General features: G+C 31.8%; 1 protein-coding gene across 6 annotated transcripts; it reads left to right on the forward strand.

Annotated features, from left to right (window-relative positions):
• Positions 1 to 2,287: 2,287 nt before the first annotated feature.
• LOC141447196 (uncharacterized) lies at positions 2,288 to 21,968 on the forward strand. 6 transcript variants are annotated; one of them, XM_074114594.1, is made up of 12 exons: positions 2,763 to 3,181; positions 3,724 to 3,959; positions 5,564 to 5,748; positions 6,250 to 6,414; positions 7,322 to 10,378; positions 10,462 to 10,584; positions 11,468 to 11,562; positions 11,636 to 11,842; positions 12,873 to 13,037; positions 14,042 to 14,313; positions 14,620 to 14,719; positions 15,919 to 21,968. In XM_074114594.1, exons 4-11 carry the CDS (start codon positions 6,282 to 6,284, stop codon positions 14,699 to 14,701), a joined length of 4,134 nt encoding a protein of 1,377 aa, XP_073970695.1. In that variant the 5' UTR covers positions 2,763 to 3,181; positions 3,724 to 3,959; positions 5,564 to 5,748; positions 6,250 to 6,281; the 3' UTR covers positions 14,702 to 14,719; positions 15,919 to 21,968. The 6 variants fall into 6 exon arrangements, 4 of the variants coding, with proteins under 4 accessions (XP_073970854.1, XP_073970695.1, XP_073970783.1 ...); XM_074114753.1 differs by lacking the exons at positions 2,763 to 3,181; positions 3,724 to 3,959 and adding an exon at positions 2,288 to 2,751; XM_074114682.1 differs by lacking the exon at positions 3,724 to 3,959.
• Positions 21,969 to 23,084: the final 1,116 nt, after the last annotated feature.

Here is a 23,084-nt window from a genome sequence, read left to right on the forward strand (position 1 = left end):
AGGGCTCAAAATCAATTCTGGATGTTCAGACATCTCAATAAGATTGATTATTCAAACACATCACCCTTCCACGAAAGCTTATTAAGGTAATTGGTTATTAATAGAATCTTCCGCGGCTACAAGAAATGTTCATGCAGGTGCTAATTTCAATTTTGCTTTTCACAAATGATTTTTTGATTTTTAAATGAGAAACATTTTTATGAGTAACTAGGTTTTCAATTTTCATCAATTATTTCCTGAAGAGAAGGAGCATATTCTGTGGTAGATTGTGGTGGGGGCTTAAATTCAGGTAAATGCAATGAGGAGGCCTTGACATTGAATGTAAAGACTACAACCTGTAAATGAGTGATGTCTTGATGGTGAACTAGAGTTTGCGATTTGATATGCGTCTTTTTGTTTCTTCGTGCTGTAGAGCAAGAGAGGGAGTGAAAGCGATATTACAGCGCAATCGAGTTTCTAGAGCTAATATGCTCCCCGTTGGTGCCTGGTTAGCGCTTTAAGGATGTGCCTATGCTCTGCTGTCAATAGACCAGCTGTGGGTTAATTAATGTTGTCGTTTCTTGATTGCAATATTATCTAGATTATTATGTATCACCATCATCTTGATGAGTAAGAAAGAGGGTCACAGCGATGCGAAAACCTGTGGATGATGGTAGCGGCAAATACAGTTTACAGTAAACGGAATAGATAACCGGGCAAAAATCCAGTAAAAGTATTGTAACTAACCTCTCCCAGCTAAGATATCTAAGATGTCACAGAATCTCGGTAACTTATGACCTCCTGTAACACTTGGATACTTTTCAGTTATCTAAATCTACCTTGAATGATGATAATCGCAATCAGGAGATGCATTGAAGTTCCCTATATCTCCGCACAGAATCTTGTTAATGTGCTCATCTTCTTCACGAACCCTAAGAACTCGTAAGGAAAGCTTGCGAAGCTTATCTTTTACATAGACCCAAAAAAACCTTATATTCCTTTATAGTATTATTGCCCAGAAAATCTTTACTTTCTTTTACTTCTGGAAGTTGGTCCAGGAGAGCTGATGTTTTCCAATCGTGAGATGGTATTTCAAGAGTTCTATGAAAATAATTTTGTAAACATTTCAAACTCATGATTTTATTTACTTTAACATTACCATATTCAGATTTGTTTAAACCTGAAGCTTAAATTTATTTTTTGTTTCAATTAAACGTGAGGGTAATTGTAAATAAAATGAACAATAAAAATTAAACATTTGTTAATCGTGTAGCTTGAAGGTTTTTTTCTTTTTTTAATTGTAAATTATTGTCTTTAAAACGCTTCTAGTAACGAATTGATAAATTTACCTTCAAAGTGACATTTAATGCATCAGAACTTTCACTGTACGTTCTTGATGTGTTACAAAAATACAAAGCAGCCATTAGGAAAAAAATCAATTTATTTTAACCACCAAAATTTGCCTTTTTAAAATTATTATTCCCACCCCTGAGGTTCACTTCTTGCTGCTTATATTTTTACTTAGCCGCCTTGCAAATGAATCTACAAACCAGGCTTGTTATTTAAATTGAGAATGTATATTATTGTTTTCAAATATGTATAAAAGAAATTCTGTTTATTTTATTTACAAAAAAAAAGAGAATTTTAAAAATTCAAATAAAGAATTTTGGATATTCTTAGTTTACAATGTTCTTTAAGAATTCTACTCAATTTCTTTGAACGTTGTGAAACTAGAAACAAAAGAACTGATGATACTGAAAAAAAGAAGAATTGCTTCAAATAAAGAACAGTGTGTAAACAGAAATAAATACAATAAAATTATCGTTGTAGTATAAGAAAGAACAAAAACCTAATGTATATAGTTCAATTATCATTAAAATAAAAATTCTAAGAAATTATATTTTTTCTATTCCTTATTTATTCTCTCCTATTATGTGATTATTATTGTGTTATCCGTGGATTTTCGAGCTTTTTTTTCTACTAGAAATACTTATATGAAAGGATGTGAACATAATTTGTAATGTACCACCTGACTTAACACTTGGAAAAAAAAAATCCCCTCCAAACCATTACTTATTATTACCTTCAACCCCATAAGTATTGAAATTTATTAACATGGCTTCGCATATCAAAACTCAGATCTGCGATGTTTGTTAACTTTCTTTCATGATCGTTTCGTACTTACATCCATCAAGGGAACTTATTGAGATCTCATGCCATTTTTTTTATTGATTCAGAAGCACAGTGATGGTGCTCTCTATTGCTGGAATCAATTAAAAAAATTTCATGGGCAGATTTTGTCATCAAATGCTCATGATTCCTTTTTTTTTTTACCACACTGATCTTTTTTATGAATATATAGGCAGTTGTAATCTAAAGAGATTTTACGCCTTTTCTTGGTTTTATCGCCCTTCTATTTTCAGCAACATCATCGTGTACTTAGGGACTTCACTTCCTTATGCCAGTACAACTTGTTCATCCGATATGCAGATAGACATAAACATAACAATCTTCTTCCTTTAATCACAAATTATAATTATTGTTCTTATCATCTGTTTAAAAATAAATCCATTTTCTTTTTCACTTGTTATAAGTGTCTAATTTTATTTGAATAATAAGCAGAGATTGTGTGGCAAAAAAAATATTAAAGGTGACATTGACATTGAATTAATCTATTGTCAACTTAGGAGCTATGTGGCCTTGTGCCAATCAATATAAAGCACTGCAGTGAACCGTGCAAAAATCTACCTCCACTACCATTCGCAAACGAATGTAAGTAGCGCGATAATTATCACATATTGAAACGGGAGGGGGGAGCCTCTTCAAATTAAAATACTTTAAAACCAGAATAATGACGAAATGAATTATGAATGTTATTAAAAATTGTATGTTACAGTATTACTAATGAATGGGAAATTGAAAATAAATCTGAAATTTTATATTGCACAGAAATTTAATGGATAGTTTTAAGTACTAAAGATAACGTACTGGAAGGGGAGGTTTTGTTTTGGCGAATTATGCTATAAACACATCTGTAAATGTAAACTGTGAATTTTAGGTTCTATTGTGTCGAGTGTCAAATTTAGTTGCAAGTATCAGGCAATTTTTAGCGAGAAATTTGTGATAATTTTGTTTCCTCATCTATGTAATTATAAAATTACAAGTGCTTTAAAAGTAAATGTTATCACTATTACATTTCCACGTAGGTATTTTTTATTTTTCAATAACAGTACATATTTGAAAATTTGTGCAAAGCAAAGCGTTTTAGTTTCTATTAAAAAAATACACGATGTTTATGAGTATACATTTTTTTATAAACTTTGGTTTGTTTATTTCTAAATGAATTAATAAATTAACACTTTGTCTTGTCTTATCTCATTTTAATCTTCTTTTTAGATTGCTAAGCACATTTATCCTAATGAAGTGTTTATTAAAAACAGTTGATTACAACTTCATTCTTTTCAACAGTTCAGTCATTGATTTTCATTATTTTATTTGGTATATGTAACCTTCTTTTTTAGATTTATATATTTTTTTTACTTTTATTTTTAAATTAATTCATCTTTTTTAAAGAGTGTTTCTTTTTTGAAAATTTATTGGCTGAATTATCCAAATGTGTATTATTGAATCATTTAAAAAAAAAAAATCTTACAACAAATACACCATTAAAATAAATATCATCTGAACGAAAACACCAAGAAACTTCTAGATGTATATCCATTCTCAAAATTTATTATTTACAAGAGTGGACCAGCATGGATGTGTGCTTCAAGTGGCGTTCATCAATGGTAAACCTCTGAAAACAGCACTCACGAAAATCCAAAAGAAGTATGTGTTCAAGTCATATGATTAGGAGCATGTTTAAAGATTGATATTCGCAACATGTTGATAAATGGGCATACTGTGTAATAAACATTTGAACGTTTAAGAAAGATGCCAATAGAAGCGAACCTAAGCACTAATTGGGACTCAAAATTCAGGTAACTGCTAGTAAAATGGAAGTCTGTTGTAGGAAGTTATAACCAATAGCGATGTTTGGAATTTTTTTTAAATTATAGAAAAAATTAACTTTTCTTTTAGTTTCACCTTTTTCTCAATTTCTTGGAATTAGCTTTATCAAATTTTGTTAGAATATGCTATATGAACAAGACAGGTATTGCTTTCTTTTACTTTTATTAGTTGCTGTTACCATTTCTAATTTATTAGTTTATATTTTCATTGTTTAAACTAAATTTGTTTGTTTTAATCCAGCTTATTTATGCAATAATCATAGTTATTTAGTCTATTTATACTGTTTATGACCTTGAATTGCAAAGTATAGTTGTTATGCTTGAAACTCCTCTTTATTGTTAATTATTTTTATTTATTTATTAATTTTGTCCCTGGCGCATAAATAACTTGGTCATTAGAATGCCTTTAGTTATTTTTATTTATTTTATTTGTTTTAATGTTTTAAGGCGAGTCAGTATCTGAGGTTATTGCCGCCCAGAGCTTTTTCAGTGCACTGCCGGCCTCCGGACAGTGTTCTCTCGTTACAGACAACATTGTCCATTACCATACCAGTGGGCTGTAAGAAGCTCCTAGGAAGAGGAAATCTAAGGGCCATCTAACTGTCCGGAGGTCGGTTGTGCAGTGGAAAAAACAAAAAAAGCTCCGGACGCGAATAATCTCAGGTTTATTGTAAAAATAAACTAGTCGATTAAAAGTAAAAACCAAAAATTTAAATAATTAAAAAAAAAGGTGGTTAAATGACCAATTACTATCGATTTTTTTTTTGTTTAAACTCTTGGCGATATTCTTAGTTGAAAATGTACCTAACTTCCATTTGCGGAATACTTCTTGGAGTACTTCTGCCCTTAGACCCCCCATATCACGTAAATAGTATGTTTACCTAGTCATCTCTTTAAAAGCTTTCTATTGTATTTTTATAATTGTGTCAAAAAGGTGCAACTCCTCCCACACAATTATCCATTTGCTTTTTTCTCCAATTTAAAAACCCCAGTAATTAAAGAATTGGACATTCAAGGAATAATGAAATTGAATGAAGTTCTCGTAAACCTTTATTTTTGCAGAAAGTCAGAAAAGTTCAAATTCAAACCAGATTCGATTTCAAAGCCATTTAAAAAAAAAAAAAAAATGAGAAAGATTGTTATTCATACCAATCTCAGATACCTGAAAACAGTTACAAAATCAAAACATGAAAATTTACGACTGATAAATCTGCAACAACCTTGTTTGCAAAAATTCATACTACCTTACGAAAATATTTTTTCATCGACAGTGTGTCGATTAGACATCTTATTTCAATTAGTTTGTCTATATATGTAGGATCAAATAATCTATCTTATGTACTGTATAGTTTATAAATTAATGTGATTTTTATGTTTTCAGTGGTTAATTGAATGTGATTGTTTTTGTTATTATTGAATGTTATTTTTTAATAACATTTTCATGGTTGGCAAAAATCTATAAAAAAAAGTAGCAATTTTTGTTGTAAAAGAAAACTTGGTCTCATTTTTAGAACATTTTTAATATTGATTATTCACTATATAAATGACTTCGACTTATTTTTCCTTGTTTTCAGTTGCAACAGTGTAAAATAAAATCTACAAGTAAAAACGGTCCAAATGATAATAACATTAAATATACTTAACAATTTTGAGGATAATTTTTTCAATTGGTTCAGATATCACTTACATGAAAACCATAAAGCGATAAAAATAGTGCCATCTATAATTGGACCAAAGCTAATCTGTTTACGTTTATCAGGTGAGATTAATTTTTATAGTAATTTACTTAGTCCTTTCACGTCGATTACTCTTGCACCTGATCACCATTTTTTATTCAAACTTGTTCTTCATTTTCTAATGAGGTATGTGAAAAAGCAAGTTTTTTAACACAACAGCCAATGAATTTTTTAGTAACAATAGCCAATGAAAGAATCGGAATTTAATTTCTTCTGGTACGCTCGAAACATTGAAATGGATTAACTGACATTGGATATTAGGTTCTTCTCAAATAGTCAGGTCACCCATTAAGGCTCTGAGGTCTCGTAAGAACCAACTCTCCGTTATACTAATCTTACTGCTCTCAGTTCTTGGGAGCGATAAATTCCTGATTCCGTAGATCTAGACACTCACGAGATTTTAGGGTACACCTACATAATATATTGATGAGGCAATGCGGGAGAGGGCTTCATTAGTCACAATGACACCTCAGCTCCGTTATCCTGTATTCTTTTGTTTGATTTGTTTTTTTATACTGTTTCAGACACAATAGAACTTTTTGTATAGATATAGAACATGGCCACTTTTAAAGAAAACACTTTATCTGCAGAACTTAAAGAACTGATAGTGCATAATATTCAGGATGCATTTCCAGCAATTGTTGATAAAAATGTTATTCAAAGAGTTTTAAAAAATGAAAATTGGGATAGTAAGTACTTATTTTAATTTGTATTTTCAAATGAAGTTTCTAAAAACTCTGGTAACATCTTAGCATGCAAGTTTATTTTATCCCTGGCCGGTATCGGACTTGAATCGTTCATCATTTGGTGTAGTGATCTCCACTTCACTTACGTTATGGTCTCACACTACTGACTCCGTTAGGGAGGTTACATGTTATTAAAAATGTTAATGAATTGTATAACTTTAAAAAAAAGAAAAGAAATTATTTGATACTGGGAGTGCGCGAATTTAAACGGAAAACACGGTTCTTTTTTTTATTTTTCTTCAACTGCGGGTCTGCTTCAAGGGTCCATACTAAGTTTGGAAGATTGTATGGGGTCCAATGAGAGGCCAGTAAGTTTAATCGGCCCTATATCATGTGAGTAACAACATGCTACATATTGTTGGACTGTAGGATATTCACACCGGTTTAATATTGCACTGAATTGTGAACAGCTTCACAAAAACGCCCAGATAGATGATTTCGATCAACATCCAACTTTCCCGTTGATCAATTGTGGAAAAATAACTATTTAGCAGTCAAGAACTTGCTTAGGACCCGATTAAAAGATCTTCTCGCAACTAACCTTTTTGACTGCAACTTTTCTCCGCTCCTATCTAATGAATTTCGCAGAAGGACCTTCAACAGTTGGAATGACTTTCCGAATTCCCTCGATGAGTATTTTGGAGTAACGCAGCACATTTTTTAATGTACGGAAGTCTAGATTTGCCAAATCGTTGGGCTGCCACAGTAAAAAAAGAAGGGAAAATAAGTTGGTCAGTTCTGTGACCACTTCTGACATAAATTTACTGTGCGAATGGTACGAATTTATGTACCAACTTAATATTACTTCATAACCTTTCCTTTTATTAATTTATTTTTATTTATTTTTTAGTTGAAAAAGCATTTCATATATTTAAAAAGCTTGAACAAGAGTTTTCCTGTACTAAAAATGACAATGAAAATTTTAATATAAAAAACAATGGCAATGTTCAAACAGTACAGAAAATTAGTCAGACAAAATTTAAGGAAAATGAGAAATCAAATAAAAATAAAGTTGAAAAGAAAACCGCCAATATGAACTATTCACAAGCAGTCGGAGTGAAACAACAGCGGAAAAATGGTAAACAAGAAAATGTAACAGTAAAGGAGAAAATGAAAAACGATCTAAAAAGATCCTATGATTTGATTAAACAAGTGAAAGATCCTTTTGATCGTATTGTGAGCTATGGGAAATCTAGAATAAAGGTGATGGTTTTCATGCGTGGATGTTCAGGAAGTGGGAAATCTACATTAGCTAAGGAAGTTTTGTTCAGTATTGGAATTACTGAACCATCATGGTTTATATTTAGTGCTGATGATTATTTTATCGATCCAAGCAGTGGTAAATATGAATACAATCGTGAATTGATTCAATCGGCTCACTTATGGAATCAGAAATTGTTAAAGCAAGCGGTCATTGAAGGTAGAAGTCCTTTGATTATTGATAATACGCATACAAGACTATGGGAAATGCAGGATAATGCTAAATTGGGTGTTGAATATGGTTATGTAATTGAAACTTTAGAACCAAAAACACCATGGTTTTTTCTTGACGCTGAACTGCACAGGAAAACCACGCATAACGTTTCTAGAGAGACCATACGAAGAATGGTTGATAGATACGAGCCAAATTTAACTGGCCTTGATGTTATACATTTGACAGGTTTGACATACACTCGTCCACCACCAGTACGTCAAATTGCTGAACTAAATGCCCCGCCTTCTAAAAAATCTATAAAATTATTTGAAAATAGATCAGTGATTAGTGCTGATGAACAGTTGCCAGTTTTTGATCAGAAACTTAATACAGGCAAACATGTTTTACCCAAAACTAATCGAATAAATCAGCCAAATGTTAATTACCCACCAAATTTGGCCATGTTCTCTGGCGGGAAAAAACAGAATCGTAACCCTGAAATATCTTCAAGATTTCCGAACATACAACAGAAAGAACAACAATCAGCAAATTGTAGAAAACCATTTTATCAAGATTTAGCATCAGTATCTACTGGGACTTCTTACCAACAACCTTATACATTGCATAATCTTGCATCCACATCTCATTTTATGCCATTTCCAGCAATTGGTACCTGGCAAGAAAGTGTTAATGAAACTGAAGTTCAATTGAATTATATAAATACTGATGCTAATTTCTGGCAAGAAGCAACTGATGAAACAGATGCTCATAACGTTGCGACATCATTCGATTTGGTTGATTTAACAGAAAAAGAAGATCAACCAGTGATTTCATCCAATTCACAAGAAAGGACATCAAATTTACATTTACCATATGAGCCAGATTTTACTCGTTACTCTAATAATTTACAGGAAATATTGTCTTATGAAGAACCAACAGATAGTGATGATGTAGATGAGGACGAGAATGATGTTGATGATGACGAAGAAGAGAAAGAATTAGATGAAGATTCAATAGAATCTGATAGCTTAGAAGATGTAAGAAATACTCTAAATTCAATTTGTACAACAGCCAGTTCTGGTATTGTCAAAAAAGAAGAAGTTATAATTAATTTATGCAAGGAATATATTTTAGTAATGCCAGATGAGAAGATTTTGTATCAAAAATTTCACAATAATTTTCCAAATAATTTGAATGATTTCAAATTATATTGCGCAAAAGAAAATGAAGATATAGGAGGGGGAAATGAAGAAAATAACGAAGGTCTTCTCGCTATTTCAACAGAGAATTCTGCAGTAAAACATGTAAAGGATTATGAATTCGTATTAGATCAAACATTGTTATATCAAAAAGTTCATGCTGTAGATGAACCGAAAACTTTGAAAGAATTAATGGCTTTATCACAAAGAAGTATTAATGAAATTATTGAAGAAAATAAACCTGAAGATACAGAACTTAATCATAATGAAGGTTCACTTTTAAAAAATTGTAAAGCTTGCGATGTTGAAACAAATCTAGACAGTACTCCGCTGTTAGTAAATAAAAGTATGAATACTAAACCTTCAACATCAGTTCAGTTCGGCGCCTGCGCAAACAGTAAATCAATGGAAGCATCATCGAATACTAATTACATCGATTTTGAGGTATTAAAACAAATTAATGCTCAAGAGAGCGAAGAAGATTATCGAGATGATGTGCTTATTGGAAGAACAACATTTAAAAGTATTCCATTTAAATTTGGAAACAATTACAAACATACACAATCCACAATCTTAATGTTAGATAAAAGCTCTATGACCTGTGATGTAAAAACAAATCATATAAATAATACGGACTTTGGTGTTGACAGTCTTGTACAAATGTTTCCAACAATTAAACGTGAAAATCTAGAAGAATTATTAAATAAATGTGGTAAAGATTTAGATTGGGCTGTTGGATTATTATTGGATTCAGGACATGAAATGTCTGAATTTATGCCTACAATAGAACAATCGGAGAACAATGAAAATACTGTTGTGTTTGACAATGATCGTGATGTTGTTAATTTAGAATTTGAATCAGCTGCGACCACATCAAGTAGTACTACATCTAGTAAAACTGTTAACAGTGAACATAAGAGAAAAAAGAAAAATCATGCCACCCTTACGGATAGCTCTATAGATCTGATTCAAAATTTCCAAGATAAATTTAAATTGAACGATGATTGTTATTCAGAAAATATAATGAAATTACGTAAACAGAGAATGCTAACCGTTGAAGATTTAGAGTCTAATTTAGAAAAATCTACGTATGAAAATATACCAATGGAAACAGGAGAAGATTCGCCGGAAACTTTAGAAACGGAAGAAGGCTTATTAGAACAAGAGGAAGAGGTTGACGCTGAAGAGGAGGAAGAAGACGAGAGAGAAAGTGATGTAGGCCTTGTTATGGATAAGAATTTAGTTATACAGTTGCAAAATAAATTTGGCGGGCTGTTGAGTCCAAATTTAATAGGTAAGAATTTTAATCATTTTCATTGTTCATTTTATTTTTTATTATTTTTGTGTATAATAAGTTTCCATTTTCATTTCCAAAAGGTGAAAAAACCATATTGCACATTCCAAAAAGTTTGGCCAGACAGTTGTATTGTTATACATTTGATGCTGTCTATGAACAAATGGAACAACAGCAAGCTGTCATTGATATGCTTATTAATGAAGGTAAACTTTTTCGTTTGCTTAGCAATTGTTCTTATTCTTCTCTCTCTCTCTTGTTCTAAAAACTCATAAATAGCGGCTCTTGTCCCAGGGCATGGAATCGGTCTTTACACAAATGAAGGTTTGTTTTTTTTCAAAATTGGGATTAATATTGATCAGTTGTACTTAATTAAACTACGAAGAAAGAAGTATGCTATTTATAGTCCTGACAACAAGTGTTTATATTCTTTATCAACTTTTTGGCAAACATTATCTACGTTTTCCAGTTGTCTTTTACGAAAAGAACGTTAGTTATGTATCGTTTTAGCTAATGTAGCGACCGACATGTAATTCATAGTTTTAAATTCCTTTTTTTGTAGTTTAAATTATCGTCTGAAGAAAGTAGACAACATTTGTTGATGGTTGAGAAAGAATATAGAAAGGTTTTTAATAAACTTCTTCTTTTTTTATACCAATCAAAAGCCGCACGCCAACTTGGAAGTCTTCAAAACTCTTCTTCAAAGCATTTTCGTTTCAACAAACATATTGTTACTTGTGACCAAAAAGTGGATTGCAACAGTATCTTCAAAGAAAAGCAATATATCACCGACAATCAGCTGCGCATCGGAAGAGAAAGATTCGTGCGGAAAAGTGTACCAAACAGTAGCCTTAATGCAAGTCTTTTAGCCCAATTATCGATTCAAGTATGCTGATTGCCCAGTGGAAATATCGCAAGTACCCAGCACTGAAGTGATTAAAACTAGAAGTCTGTCTAAAATCATTTGATAACCAACAAAGTGCCGTGCTATTCGAAGAAAAATGTCTAAAGAAATTATTGCTTTTCATCGGGAAAAATTTTTAATAATCGACTTGTGAAATTAATCTTAATATTGAATTCCACGTCTAGGACATAGTGTAGATGCTCAGGAAGAAGAACGTCTAAAAAGTCAGCCATCATTTCAAGAGATTATGGATTATGAAATGGCTGTTCGTATGTCGCAGGTAATTAATGAAACTAATATGTCTGGATTTTTTTTTTTTTAAATAAAGCTGTTGAAATTTTATTTTATTTTAGGTTAAAGATAGCAAAAGAGCGAACACTGCTGCTTTCGCTTTGTCTCGTAAACTATTGATGGACAGGTTTCCAAATTTCGATCCATCTACTTTAACATCGATATTAGAGGAAACGAATCATTCACTTCATGCGGCTACAAATTTATTAACACTTGCTGGGCATTCGGCTAAAACTGAGGAAAGCCATGAACAAGAAGTTATGATAAAAGTAAGTTTCCTCTTCTATCGTGGAAATGGAAGCATTTCGATAATGTAGAATTTTTCTATGTCGATTTTTTACAGTAAGTCCTCGTCTTGTAATTGTTTCTCCAGAGTACGTAAAAATGGATTTTTACATGTGTGTGTATTTTTTTTAAAACTGAATATGTTGACTAAATGATTTAGACAACAGATCTTTAAAATAATCTTAAAAAAATTTTTTTTTTTTTACTCTGTAAGGATTTCGGCCGTAAGGCAGCTGGGGTTAATGGCGCTAATCAAAGGTACTAAATCTCGATAAACCTTGAAAAAACAGGATGCAAATTTTCAGAGAGAGCAACCGAGAAAGATAATAATACCAGAATCATAATTTTCTCTGGCCGACTATCAAGTCCTACTGAGTCGGTTCATTATATTGTATGAGATACCCTGGATGACTGAGAGGCAGGAGTAGTCAAACTACTGGAAACAGGCAACTAAGGTTGCTACAATCCCCTGGGTCAATGTTTGCACAGTCTAATCTAAACTTATTTACTTAGATATTTTAAACTTAAGCCTTATATTTAGTTGAGAGAAATATGTTTAGAGTGCCGATAACAGATGGATTCATGCTTTTGTGCAGATGTAGGAGAGTTAAGCCATTCAAGTCTAAAGTTCCTTCTCACACTAACTTGTTGACTCATCTGAGTCACACATAGTTGAAGTCAACTTCTTCTTCAACTGATATATCAACTTGGGTTGATGGGCGAAAATTGGTATCCGGGAGGGACACAACTAGCTTGTTTGATAATACGGATAAACTGTGGGATATTATCCAGCAATGCGGAACAGATCACAATTTCAGCTGTAAAATTATGTAGTTTACTGTTATCATTTGAAAACTCTCATATTTTTCACGTAATAGTTGGGGTTTCACCCCATATACTCCATGGTTCGTCTATCAATAACAAATAAACATTGAGTGATTCATTCTTAAAACTCTTAAATCTTATATTTTAAAAAAAAGTCTTTTTCTTCTAACTTTCTAATTTGATTTAAAGAAGGAAGAAAGTTGTCCTTTATCAAGAGAAGAAGCAATACAGCAGGCACATGCCTATTCTGATGTTGCTGGTAAACTGTTTGAAATGCGGGAAGATTGTTTGAACAAAGCTGAACAAGCTTTAGCAGAAGGAAAAAGAACTGTGGCTCAATATTATTCAGAAATGGTATGTATTTGTTCTTTAAAAGAATTAAAATTATTTTTTTTTTATTTACTTATTCAGTTATAAAACTTTTAAGGAAGCATTCATGCCATAAACTCGTCTAAAAGTAGGCAGAGGACTGAATTTGGACTGGGTATAGTAGAGTAGATGGGACTAGTTTGGTTTAGCTCGGATTAGCTATTTTGGCTGGTTATATGGTATGATTGTATTGTGGTACTGGGTTCGATTCCCTGTCTAACCACTTTAGATAGTTTTAAAAATGGTTTAATGATTAATGATATAGTAAAGTGCATTTGCTAGGTTCATGTCTCCTAATTTGTTAGTTAGACGTAATGTCCGCCTGAAGAAATTGGCAGTACTTGTACTTCCTATGATAAGTTTTATTTTGTTAATTGTTTCTCAAAAATCAGATTAAAATGTTACATGGATAATATAGAGCAATACGAATTCGCTGACAGCGAACGCCATTTTAATCAGCCTTGAACAATGTGGATTTACATAGGGCGAGTATTGGTCTAGTGGTCATGAGCGTGGCTTTGTAAAAGTGGGAGATCCCCAGTTCGAATGACTACTTTTTATTTGATGGAAAAAATTGTTTATAGTAAGGTATGAGCTTCCGTTCCTGTCCACGATACCTAATTGGTAGTTGGACGTTAAGCCCCGCCTGAAAAAATTGGCGATTACATTTTTTTTACTTTTCCTTTACCCCCAAAATTAGGATACTCTTTGCCGGCATCCTAAACTAGAAACCTAACCCCAAAAAAACTAGTTCCTTCCTGACGTAGGTCTCACATTGCAATCTACCGTTTGTAACTCATTCAGCCAGAAAATAAGAGGACCTAATAAATGAGTAAGGCCATAATAGGAGGCATGAATATTCATCCTGGTCCGTTTTAAAACTTTCAGCCATTCCCGGTACCCCAAGGAAGATAGGCTTGACTCTATTCAAATTGATTTATAATGTGATCATTTGTATTATGTCCATTTTTGTTTTCTATGTAAATCAGGCCAAATGGTATATGGAACGGATTGAACAGTCGAATTCACTAGCAGCGAACGCCATGTTAAACGGCCATGAAGGTGCTACAACTTTAGATCTACATTTCTTACAAGTGCACCAAGCTTTGAAAGTATTAGATCTATTTTTAGATGATAAAATCAGAGCGAATAAAAGAAAGACAGTAGTGTACATAATTACCGGCCGAGGAGCACATTCGCCTAAAGGAATTTGTAAAATTAAACAGGCTGTACAATTAAGACTTCGCAAAAGGCACATTTCGTAAGTATACTATTGCATTTTTAATTTATAAGATTACGGAGTTAGAGATAGTTATGATGTGAAGTTTCCATTGTTTGGAAACCGGAAGAACTCATCACCTGAAGCCGAAAAAAGTTTAGTTCTGAATTCTGAGTGGAGGATAGAAAGATAGTTTTATCTACAGAAGTATTTTTACAGGTTATTTCTATTAGTAATATTTCTTTCATAACGAAAGCGCTGGCTATCTCTCTAATAACTCTAGAGTTATCAATTGCATCAAAAGAAAGTTGTTCGACATTTTCATACTAGTATTGTTTTGTTCAACAGATTTTCAGATGTAAACCCAGGAATGTTACGAGCTCACATAACAAAACGAGCTATTGTTAGCTATAAGAAAATGGGATCTTGAAGTCTTTTTTTTTTTGAGGTGAGTCGAAAGTATTTATAATGATTTTATTAACTCACAAACCATTTATGGAAGATTTACATTTAATTGGTGGAGGAGGGGATTATCTATGCGGTTAGCGTATTGGATTCCCACGCGGAGGTGCCGGGTTTGAATCCAGTTGTTGACTCTTAGATTTTCTCTTCCTAGGAGCTTCTTACAGCTCACTGTCCCTGGTGATGGACAGCGTTGTCTGTAACGAGAGAACACTTGTCAATGCACTGAAATAAGCTCTGGGCGCCAATAACCTCAGATGTTGACGCGCCTTAAATCATTTTTTTTTTTTTAAATTTATTGAGGAGAGTATTAAACAAGTATTTTTTACTGAAATTGATTCTCCACGTTTTTTTGATACTTTCTGGAAAATAGCTTTAACGATTTTCTGTAAATTTTGTATAATTATTGTGTTCGTAATGGTCTACTTAGTCCTTTTTCCTAAGTAAATTCTACTAAGGAAACTTTGTTTACTTTTAAAGTACCATTTCAGTATAATTCAAGGTCCTATGTCTTGTATATAATAAAGAAAAGACGACTAAATTTCTTAAATTGCAGAGTTTAAATTAAAACCTTCAACCGAAAATACCTCTTAAAATGGTTTTTCAATTTTTTGAAATACCAACGATTTTCTTTAAATTTGTTTTATTTATATTGACCGCTAACTTTTATTTTTACATTTTTTTGTGGGAAAAACGATGGTGAAGAGTACCATGAGGTTTGTAAGCTTTTCATTAAAGTACCATTTAAATAAAACTTACTATCAACTGAGTATTCTTATATTTTATAAAGATTTTCACGTTCTTTTGTTAGTTTAAGCTGGTATTCCAGCTTAATGAGCTTTTGAAAAGTTTGAAAATAGATTATTCATTGAGTACCTCTTCCCTTTCCAAACAGTTTCCTAGTCGCTTCAACCTTAAAAAAAAGTTTTTCCAATATAGGATTACCAAAATTTGGTATAATACAAAATACAGTCATATTGCGAAAAAAAAAAATCCTAGTTGAAACTAGTCTAAGCTATTTGAATTTTAATTGTTTTTAAATTACATTTTATCCTACATACTAACACAAAAGAGAATATTGAAATTTCAGATAGTAAACCTTTCATTTTGTTTATACTCTTCTCAATGCTTTAAAGCTGTAGCACATATGATTTCAAAAAGTCCTGATAGGTTTTAATTTTTCAGATTTTTCCAAAAATATGTTATTTCTTTTTGAAGAGTTGCTATGTATGGTAAGCTAGACTTCAAAAAAAAAAAAAAAATAATGGATTTTTTTTTAAAATTATACAAAAGATTTATATATTTTTTTAAAAAAAGAGATAAGGTTATAATTAGATTTAAACAGACAATCGATATAATATGAGCATCAACATTATGGAAATAAAAAAGAAAGAAGGTTTTATTTAGTATAGGTTTAGAAATTTATAATTATTTACTTCTACTCCCATTTTATTTTTTAATTAAAAATGGTTAACTTGATTTGTAATATTTTATGAATTTTATTGGTTATTGTAAGTGCATTTCTATTACTACTAATCACATTTAGTAGAATATGCTAAGGTTATTTGCGAAATGTTTGTTGAACACTTTTTTATGTTCAGTGATAATTGAAAATATTATTTTATTATTAATGTGCTTGTTTTTTCTCATTTCTGATCGCTAACTGAATTGAATTCATCTTCGCAGATTGGTTCAATTTGTGAAATGTTATATGCAATTTTTTAGAGACCAATGTTGTACAATATTGAATCAGAAAATTTTATACGAAATTCAATTATTAAATTCTCTATTTAATTCGATCATTGTTCGTGTAAACGTAAAACATATCGAATTCTTCCTAATATCCAAAAAATAAATTTTCAATGTAATCAAATGGCAACAAATAATTCGTAAAAGTGTATTATCAAATCCTTTACTACTAAAATTATACAGCAATTATTCAGTCGGCTCCCTCCCTGTTTAAAATGCAATAATGAATTAGCAGTGTACAATGTGGGACTTAATAAGAGAGTTTAAAAAGGTCTTTAAATTAGAATCTAGGACGGATTTTATTCCCGAGATATTTCAACCAAAAATGGGTTATTCTGCGTCCAGAGTTATTAGGGCCTGTAACCTCCTTAAACTTCTCCTTTTTACTAAAGTTCCAGCATTTCTCACGAGCCGTTTCTACTAGCAATCTCTTCTGATTTCTAAATGTCGGTATATCGCTAAGGGATTGCGTATCATCGCGTGGGAAATTCATATAATGCCATGTAACCACTAATTGCTAATAGGCGTAGCATACTCAGTGATACTTCGCAACGGCATGTCGTCTCTTGTCGGATGATTCTGCGCGAATTATTACTTTGTGGAATTCAATCAATGGATTATAAGTGTTACGCCCTTAAAAACTTTTCATTTAAACCTTAGCAAGGTGCACAACTCAGGCATTAGTTACCGCCGCGTATGTTATTTTTATTCGAATTTATTAAGAGATAATAACTTCATTGATGGATGTCCACTTTGTCCACTATAATAGAGATTGTTATTTGTTGTTACAAATAACTAATAAGAACATGATTTTGTCAAAAACATAAACCAAATAAAGGTTGGAAAGTTCTAAAACTCGTCTCTACTTACTAATACATATGATTTTATGTAATGGGGAAAACCCGCCAAATTGCTGATCGGTCTCGTTGCATTGCTTTGAATTGTTTGCGTTCTTTTTTATATGGAACGCGTACAGCATCCGCTGATGAGGCCATGGTCTGCCAGGGTAATATGGCTCTTTGCAAAAATTTGGACACATACTTCAGAGGTCATTTCCTTCTTTTTTCCATTACATAAGCTGGAAGGAAAAGATATGTTCCCTTCCGTTTGGAAGGCAAACAACAGGGAGATACCCATCAAAGGGACATAATTCCTTAATATTGTGTTCAAGTTTAAGTAGGGTTGGATATTCAGCCTGTTCTGGGTCCAGATGCAAGGTCATTTTCTGGTGATACCTCGAGGAAGGTGCCAATTGTCTTCACAAACAATTAGCAATGGAGTTGGAGTTGTCATCAAAAGCCAACATCTAACTCAGAACTATCGCTTAGTGCTGGATACCCTATGACCGCCTACGAGGCTTGTAAATTTAGTAGGTAGAAGATATCCAATACTAGAAATCCAACTCGAAAAAATGGACCCTGCTACAGTCACGGCAATGACGAATGGTAAACAGCTTGGATAGGGCAGCTACTTCCTGTCAAGGAATGGCGCCCTCATGCTTTTACGGGTAGGTTAAAATTACAAAACCTATCTTTTTAGTCAATACCGACAAACATGTAAATATTTGTTTTTTAAATTATGAAACATAATATTTGCTCTTTGATTTAAATTTTGTCCAGCTGGGCTGTGAGTTAAAAGTAATTTAGTACGAAACATGTGGACCCAATCACATTTTCAATCAGTATATTCCCTTTCATTTTGTTATTACTAGTGAACTTTATTTTTTTTATGGGAACAAAACTTGAATTAAATAATTTGAAATCGTTTATTTTTGTTTTATTTATCCGAATGGATATCATTAATGGCTATAAATGTAAATTTCTACTTCTATTATATCATTTAAACAGTTTTACATTTATTATTGAAGAATAGTTGATATATAGAAATATTTGTTTAAAACTTTTATTGTAACCTGTTATATTACGAGTTTTATGTATTTTATTTTAAGAAGCTTATTAGAGATCCATTAGTTTTCTTTATAAATAGGAATTGTAAGTATATTATAGGAAAAGTGTTGATTCTTGGTCATTTAAATATTGAGGCTGTTATCACTTCGTGGTCTGCCGTAACAATACAAGAAAAAGGAGTCGCTATTTCAGGCCAAAATACTAGTGAGAGAAAAAAGTTGCTGGAAGGATTGGCCGTATTTATTTTTCATTTTATGATAATGATTATTATTATGCATATGTTCATATATCTTTAAAGTTGTTCGTTCATGGTATATGAGAAACTAAAGTTTCTGGAATATTCGTGTAAACAATTGCAGATTTTATGTCGATATGATTCCTTTATAGAATTATTGTTTTAAAGATTGAAAATGAACGTAGAGTAATTCAAGTCTTGAGAAAATGTATTAAAAGAAATATGTAAATAAATTGCTTAGAGACTGACGAAAGGTTTTTTTTGGAAAGGTTATCTTACTTTTCATAAAGTAGTTTCAAAAAGCACAAAAACTATTTTGTGCCTCTCTAATGCACTTTCTTCTAAAAGAAAAAACTATTGCAAATCGATTTCTTTTAATCCATAATAAAAAAAAAAGTGACTAAATTCAAATTGAAGGCAGACAACGGAGTTATTATTGTCTATTTTGTGACCAATTTGATCTCAATGCTATTGTAACAAATAGAGTTCTCCACTAATTAAAGGAAACAACACTTTTCCTTTTTACTTTTTGTATTTCCGTAAGTTAAAGTATATTTTTCTTATAGAATTGACATTTAATGAAACCTAATTAAATTTTCAATTAAAAAAAAAACATATTTTTTCAATTAATTTTTAAGACTATTTATAAGACTGATATTAGGTTTAAGTAATTTAATTAGGTTTCAAAGTCTTTTTGTTTTGTTGTTGAGTTTACTATAGTGAGCATATTAAATAAGTAATTAAAAATAGATTTTATACTATGTTGGCAAGTTTTGTAGCATAAAAGTAACATTTCACTTCAAGTAGCCTTGTAATGTTATATTCAGGCATTTGTCATTTTTAAAAGATTTTTTGAGAAATGAATAATATTTAAAATTCCGTACCATTTTTCGACTGCCAGTTTCAAATTATCTTAATTTATAATTAGATAAGTAAAATAATTTTTTCAAATAATAATTATAAGTATCTAAACATATATTTCGGGGAAAATGTTAACTCTAGTAAGGACCATTTTTTTTTACTAAGTTATCTTTAAAATTTAGATTATTCAGATTTTAATCTAAGTTTAAGTAAAAAGACATTCTGGAAGTGGTAATTCCAAATTCTGTCTGTTGGTGAAGATGGTCTGCCCAGGTATTATTTTCTATAACAACAAAGAGAGAGCTTATTTTTGTACAATTTATTAATTTACATAGTATTCTGTTTCTATGTAGGAATAAGATGATGTTTAAGAGTTTGAGTGCAATGATTTGATTTATCTATTGCCTGGTTTTGGTTGTTTTCCATTCGACTATGTGCCATCAAATAGGGCATCGGTCGATCTCCAATTCAAATCTGTAGACTTCACATCGCTTAGTCCGGAATACACTTTTAGGTGCTAAATAGTCATACCGCCTCTCTATCAAAAGTAGTTGCAGAATCATAAATTTCCAGCTGGTTCAGATATTTTTGCTAGATATTCGTATCTGGCTTGTTAAATTCTAAAAGATTCTAAAAGACATTACCACATCTTTTGATAGGAGTCGTACCCCTTACGTTTTTGTGACTCCATCTTGCTTAATTTTGACACTGCAAATTCAAAAAAATGATAATTGTTTACGAGAGATTTTATAGGCGCCACGGTAGCCGAACAGTTAATGACGAGGCCTGCAATGCTAATATGTATTGAGGTTCTGGGTTCCATTCCTGGTCTAGGTCTTGGATTTTATCTAATGGTTAATATGAGAAATTTATAGTAAAGTATGATCGCTAGTCGCTTCCGTCCACGACACCTAATTTGGTAGATGGACGTAAAACCCGTCTGACAAACAAACAAAGGACACTATTTTCATTTTTTTCTTTAAGCTGTTCGTCAAACAAGTTTTCTAATCTTTGAGTACCATTCTGTGGTAGTCAACATTTTTCTCTCTAAAAAATTATAAAAACTAAACTGTTGCTTGAACCCAATTCGCTTCCTTCTAAAACTACTTCCCATATCGTTTACATACATCCTGTATAGAATGAAAATTAATTTGAGAGCATTCCAGTTCATTGAATTTCATCCTGGTCTGTGAAAGCGTTTTCTGCATGCACCTTAGGAGGATAGTCTGAAATAGGAACGATCACGGTAAGAAGGGATCCCTCTCTTTTGTGTCATTTCATCTCTCTATTTGTCTTTGACATTTTTTTTATTTATAAAAAGATGTCTGTCCAGCTTACATTTTAATGCATTTGTGATGATAAAAACTACTGATGGCCAGTGGTAGTTAAGTCTGTAATAGTTACATTTATTCAGCACATCTGTTCTATCATTGTAAGTGTTGTTCACTTTGTCAGGGCGGGATTCACTTAATAACACCACAGAAAAACCTGTAAGAAATGTTGTTTTGGCAATCACAATTTTTTTTTTTTTTTTTTTGGCGCATCAACAGCCGAGGTTATTAGCGCCCGGAGCTTTTTCCAGTGCACTGCCGGCCTCCGGACAGTGTTCTCTCGTTACTGACAACACTGTCCATCACCGGACAGTGAGCTGTAAGAAGCTCCTAGGAAGAGAAAATCTAAGGGTCAGCTGCTGGATTCGAACCCCGGGACCTCCGCGTGGGAGTCCAGTATGCTAACCTCATAGCTAATCCCTTCCCTCACAAGTTATTGTTAAAAACTAATTTATCAAAATGGCCAGATAAGCTCTTAATAGTTGGGAACATTTTTATGAATGTTGGGAAACTACCACTTGGAAGATACTTGGAAGTTAAGTTACCATTAATATAGAACTTAGAAACTTAAAAAAAAGAAAAGATTGAAGCCTTAGTAATGTTTTATATTAAATTCTTCCTTGCAAAATTGGTATAACAATATAATTTGAATTTTTCTTAAATGAGGAAACATTTGGTACAAAATGCATTGTCCGAAACAAAAAAATCTGCTTTTAGCTTCTCACATATTTCAGCAAAATTTAAAATTTGAATATTTTTAAATATTCCACATTTGCTAAGCTACAAGACTCTGACAACATGTACCTCAAAGTAAAAATAATAGTAAAGAATTTATTGTTAACTTTACATTTATAAGACTTACTGGTAGACATTCTGGTAAAATAATAGAAGCAATAATGATAAAAAAACAAAAACTAAAATAAAGGAATGCTCAAAATAAAATAAATAGGCTGTAACAACAGTAGAACTCAATGTAATAGAATATTGCAGTTTATTCCTTAAGTATCAAGTGGTATGGAAGTTATATAAAAAAAAAAAAAAAATTGTAGCTTGTAAATAAATTGTATTCTAACCAATTTGAACTAGTTATCGCTGTAGTTGTAAATTAAATAAATAAAAAGTTATATATTTTGTTTTCTAGACCAAATATAATTGTATTTAGTCACTTGAGACCTCTTACAGAACGGGTGAGTAACACATGTTCGAGTAAATCGAGTTCTGGAAGTAGAGAATCAGGATTTTCTTGTAAAAGCAGGAATGATTAACCTTTTACCATTTTTCAAAACCTGTACATCCAAAATCAGCTGTCCTACTGTATATTATCTAATAGAAATAGAATATTAAGAGACGAAACTATGGAATTCTTAGTAAAACTAATAATGATTCTCCATTTTTATATACCTCTATAATCATAATTATCTGACCTAATGTGTATGATCAAAACCTGGTATAATAATAGAATGTTAGATCGAGAAAATCAGGAATTTCTTCGTACAATAGCCCATGTTTTCCATTTCTTCCCTTTTTTTGAGAACCTCTAATTCCTAAACTAGCCTTCTCTTCATCTGAACTTCTATTTCCAAAAATTAGCCGACTATTGTCTATATCCATGGCATGTAATCAAATTGTGGAAATAAGAAAATAAGGAATTTCAAGAAAAATAAGCAAAGATTTCCAATTTTTACCATTTTTCCGAACCTCGACATCATAAACTAGACGATTTACTTATGAGAAAACAATGGGCATTTTGGATGGCCTGCGTTCATTCCCCTTTCTGGGGAACCGCCCTTTAATACAATCAACTGTGTATTATACAACCCAGGCATAGAAAATAAAATGATGAGAAGTCGAAACTAAAGTATATCCAGGAAAATAATAATGGTTATCCATTTTTTTCTCTTATGTGTTAACCTCTTCATCCACTACTATCCGACCTAATTTCTACTGTCCTAGCCCTGGTATAAAAATATAAAAGTTAATAGACAAAAAAAAAAGAAATTCTAGTAAAACTGGTGAGGATTTTCTGATTCCTTTTTTTTTCTGCACTTCTACTTCCAGAACTATTCTACCAAATGTGTTTGATCAGGCCCTGACATAAGAAGAGAATTCTGGAGATTGAAAATAAGGAATTTCTATTAAAACTAGCCAAGATTTTCCGTTTTTTATGGATGCTACTTCTAAAATTAGCTGACCTTAAGTGAAATATCAAGCACTGACATAAATATAGAACAAGAAAATAAGGAAGTTCTACCAAAACTAACCAAGATT

The sequence above is a fragment of the Rhodnius prolixus genome, unplaced genomic scaffold, assembly GCF_049639745.1.
Source record: "Rhodnius prolixus isolate KJV_2025 unplaced genomic scaffold, Rpr scaffold_1, whole genome shotgun sequence".
Taxonomy (NCBI): domain Eukaryota; kingdom Metazoa; phylum Arthropoda; class Insecta; order Hemiptera; family Reduviidae; genus Rhodnius; species Rhodnius prolixus.

Excerpts from the sequence above, each read along its gene's own strand:
- LOC141447196 (XM_074114753.1), top strand. The coding sequence starts at position 6,282 with ATGGCCACTTTTAAAGAAAACACTTTATCTGCAGAACTTAAAGAACTG. Across the intron at positions 10,379-10,461 it reads GTTGAGTCCAAATTTAATAG|GTGAAAAAACCATATTGCAC; the intron begins GTAAGAATTTTA and ends CATTTCCAAAAG. Across the intron at positions 14,314-14,619 it reads CTTCGCAAAAGGCACATTTC|ATTTTCAGATGTAAACCCAG; the intron begins GTAAGTATACTA and ends TTTGTTCAACAG.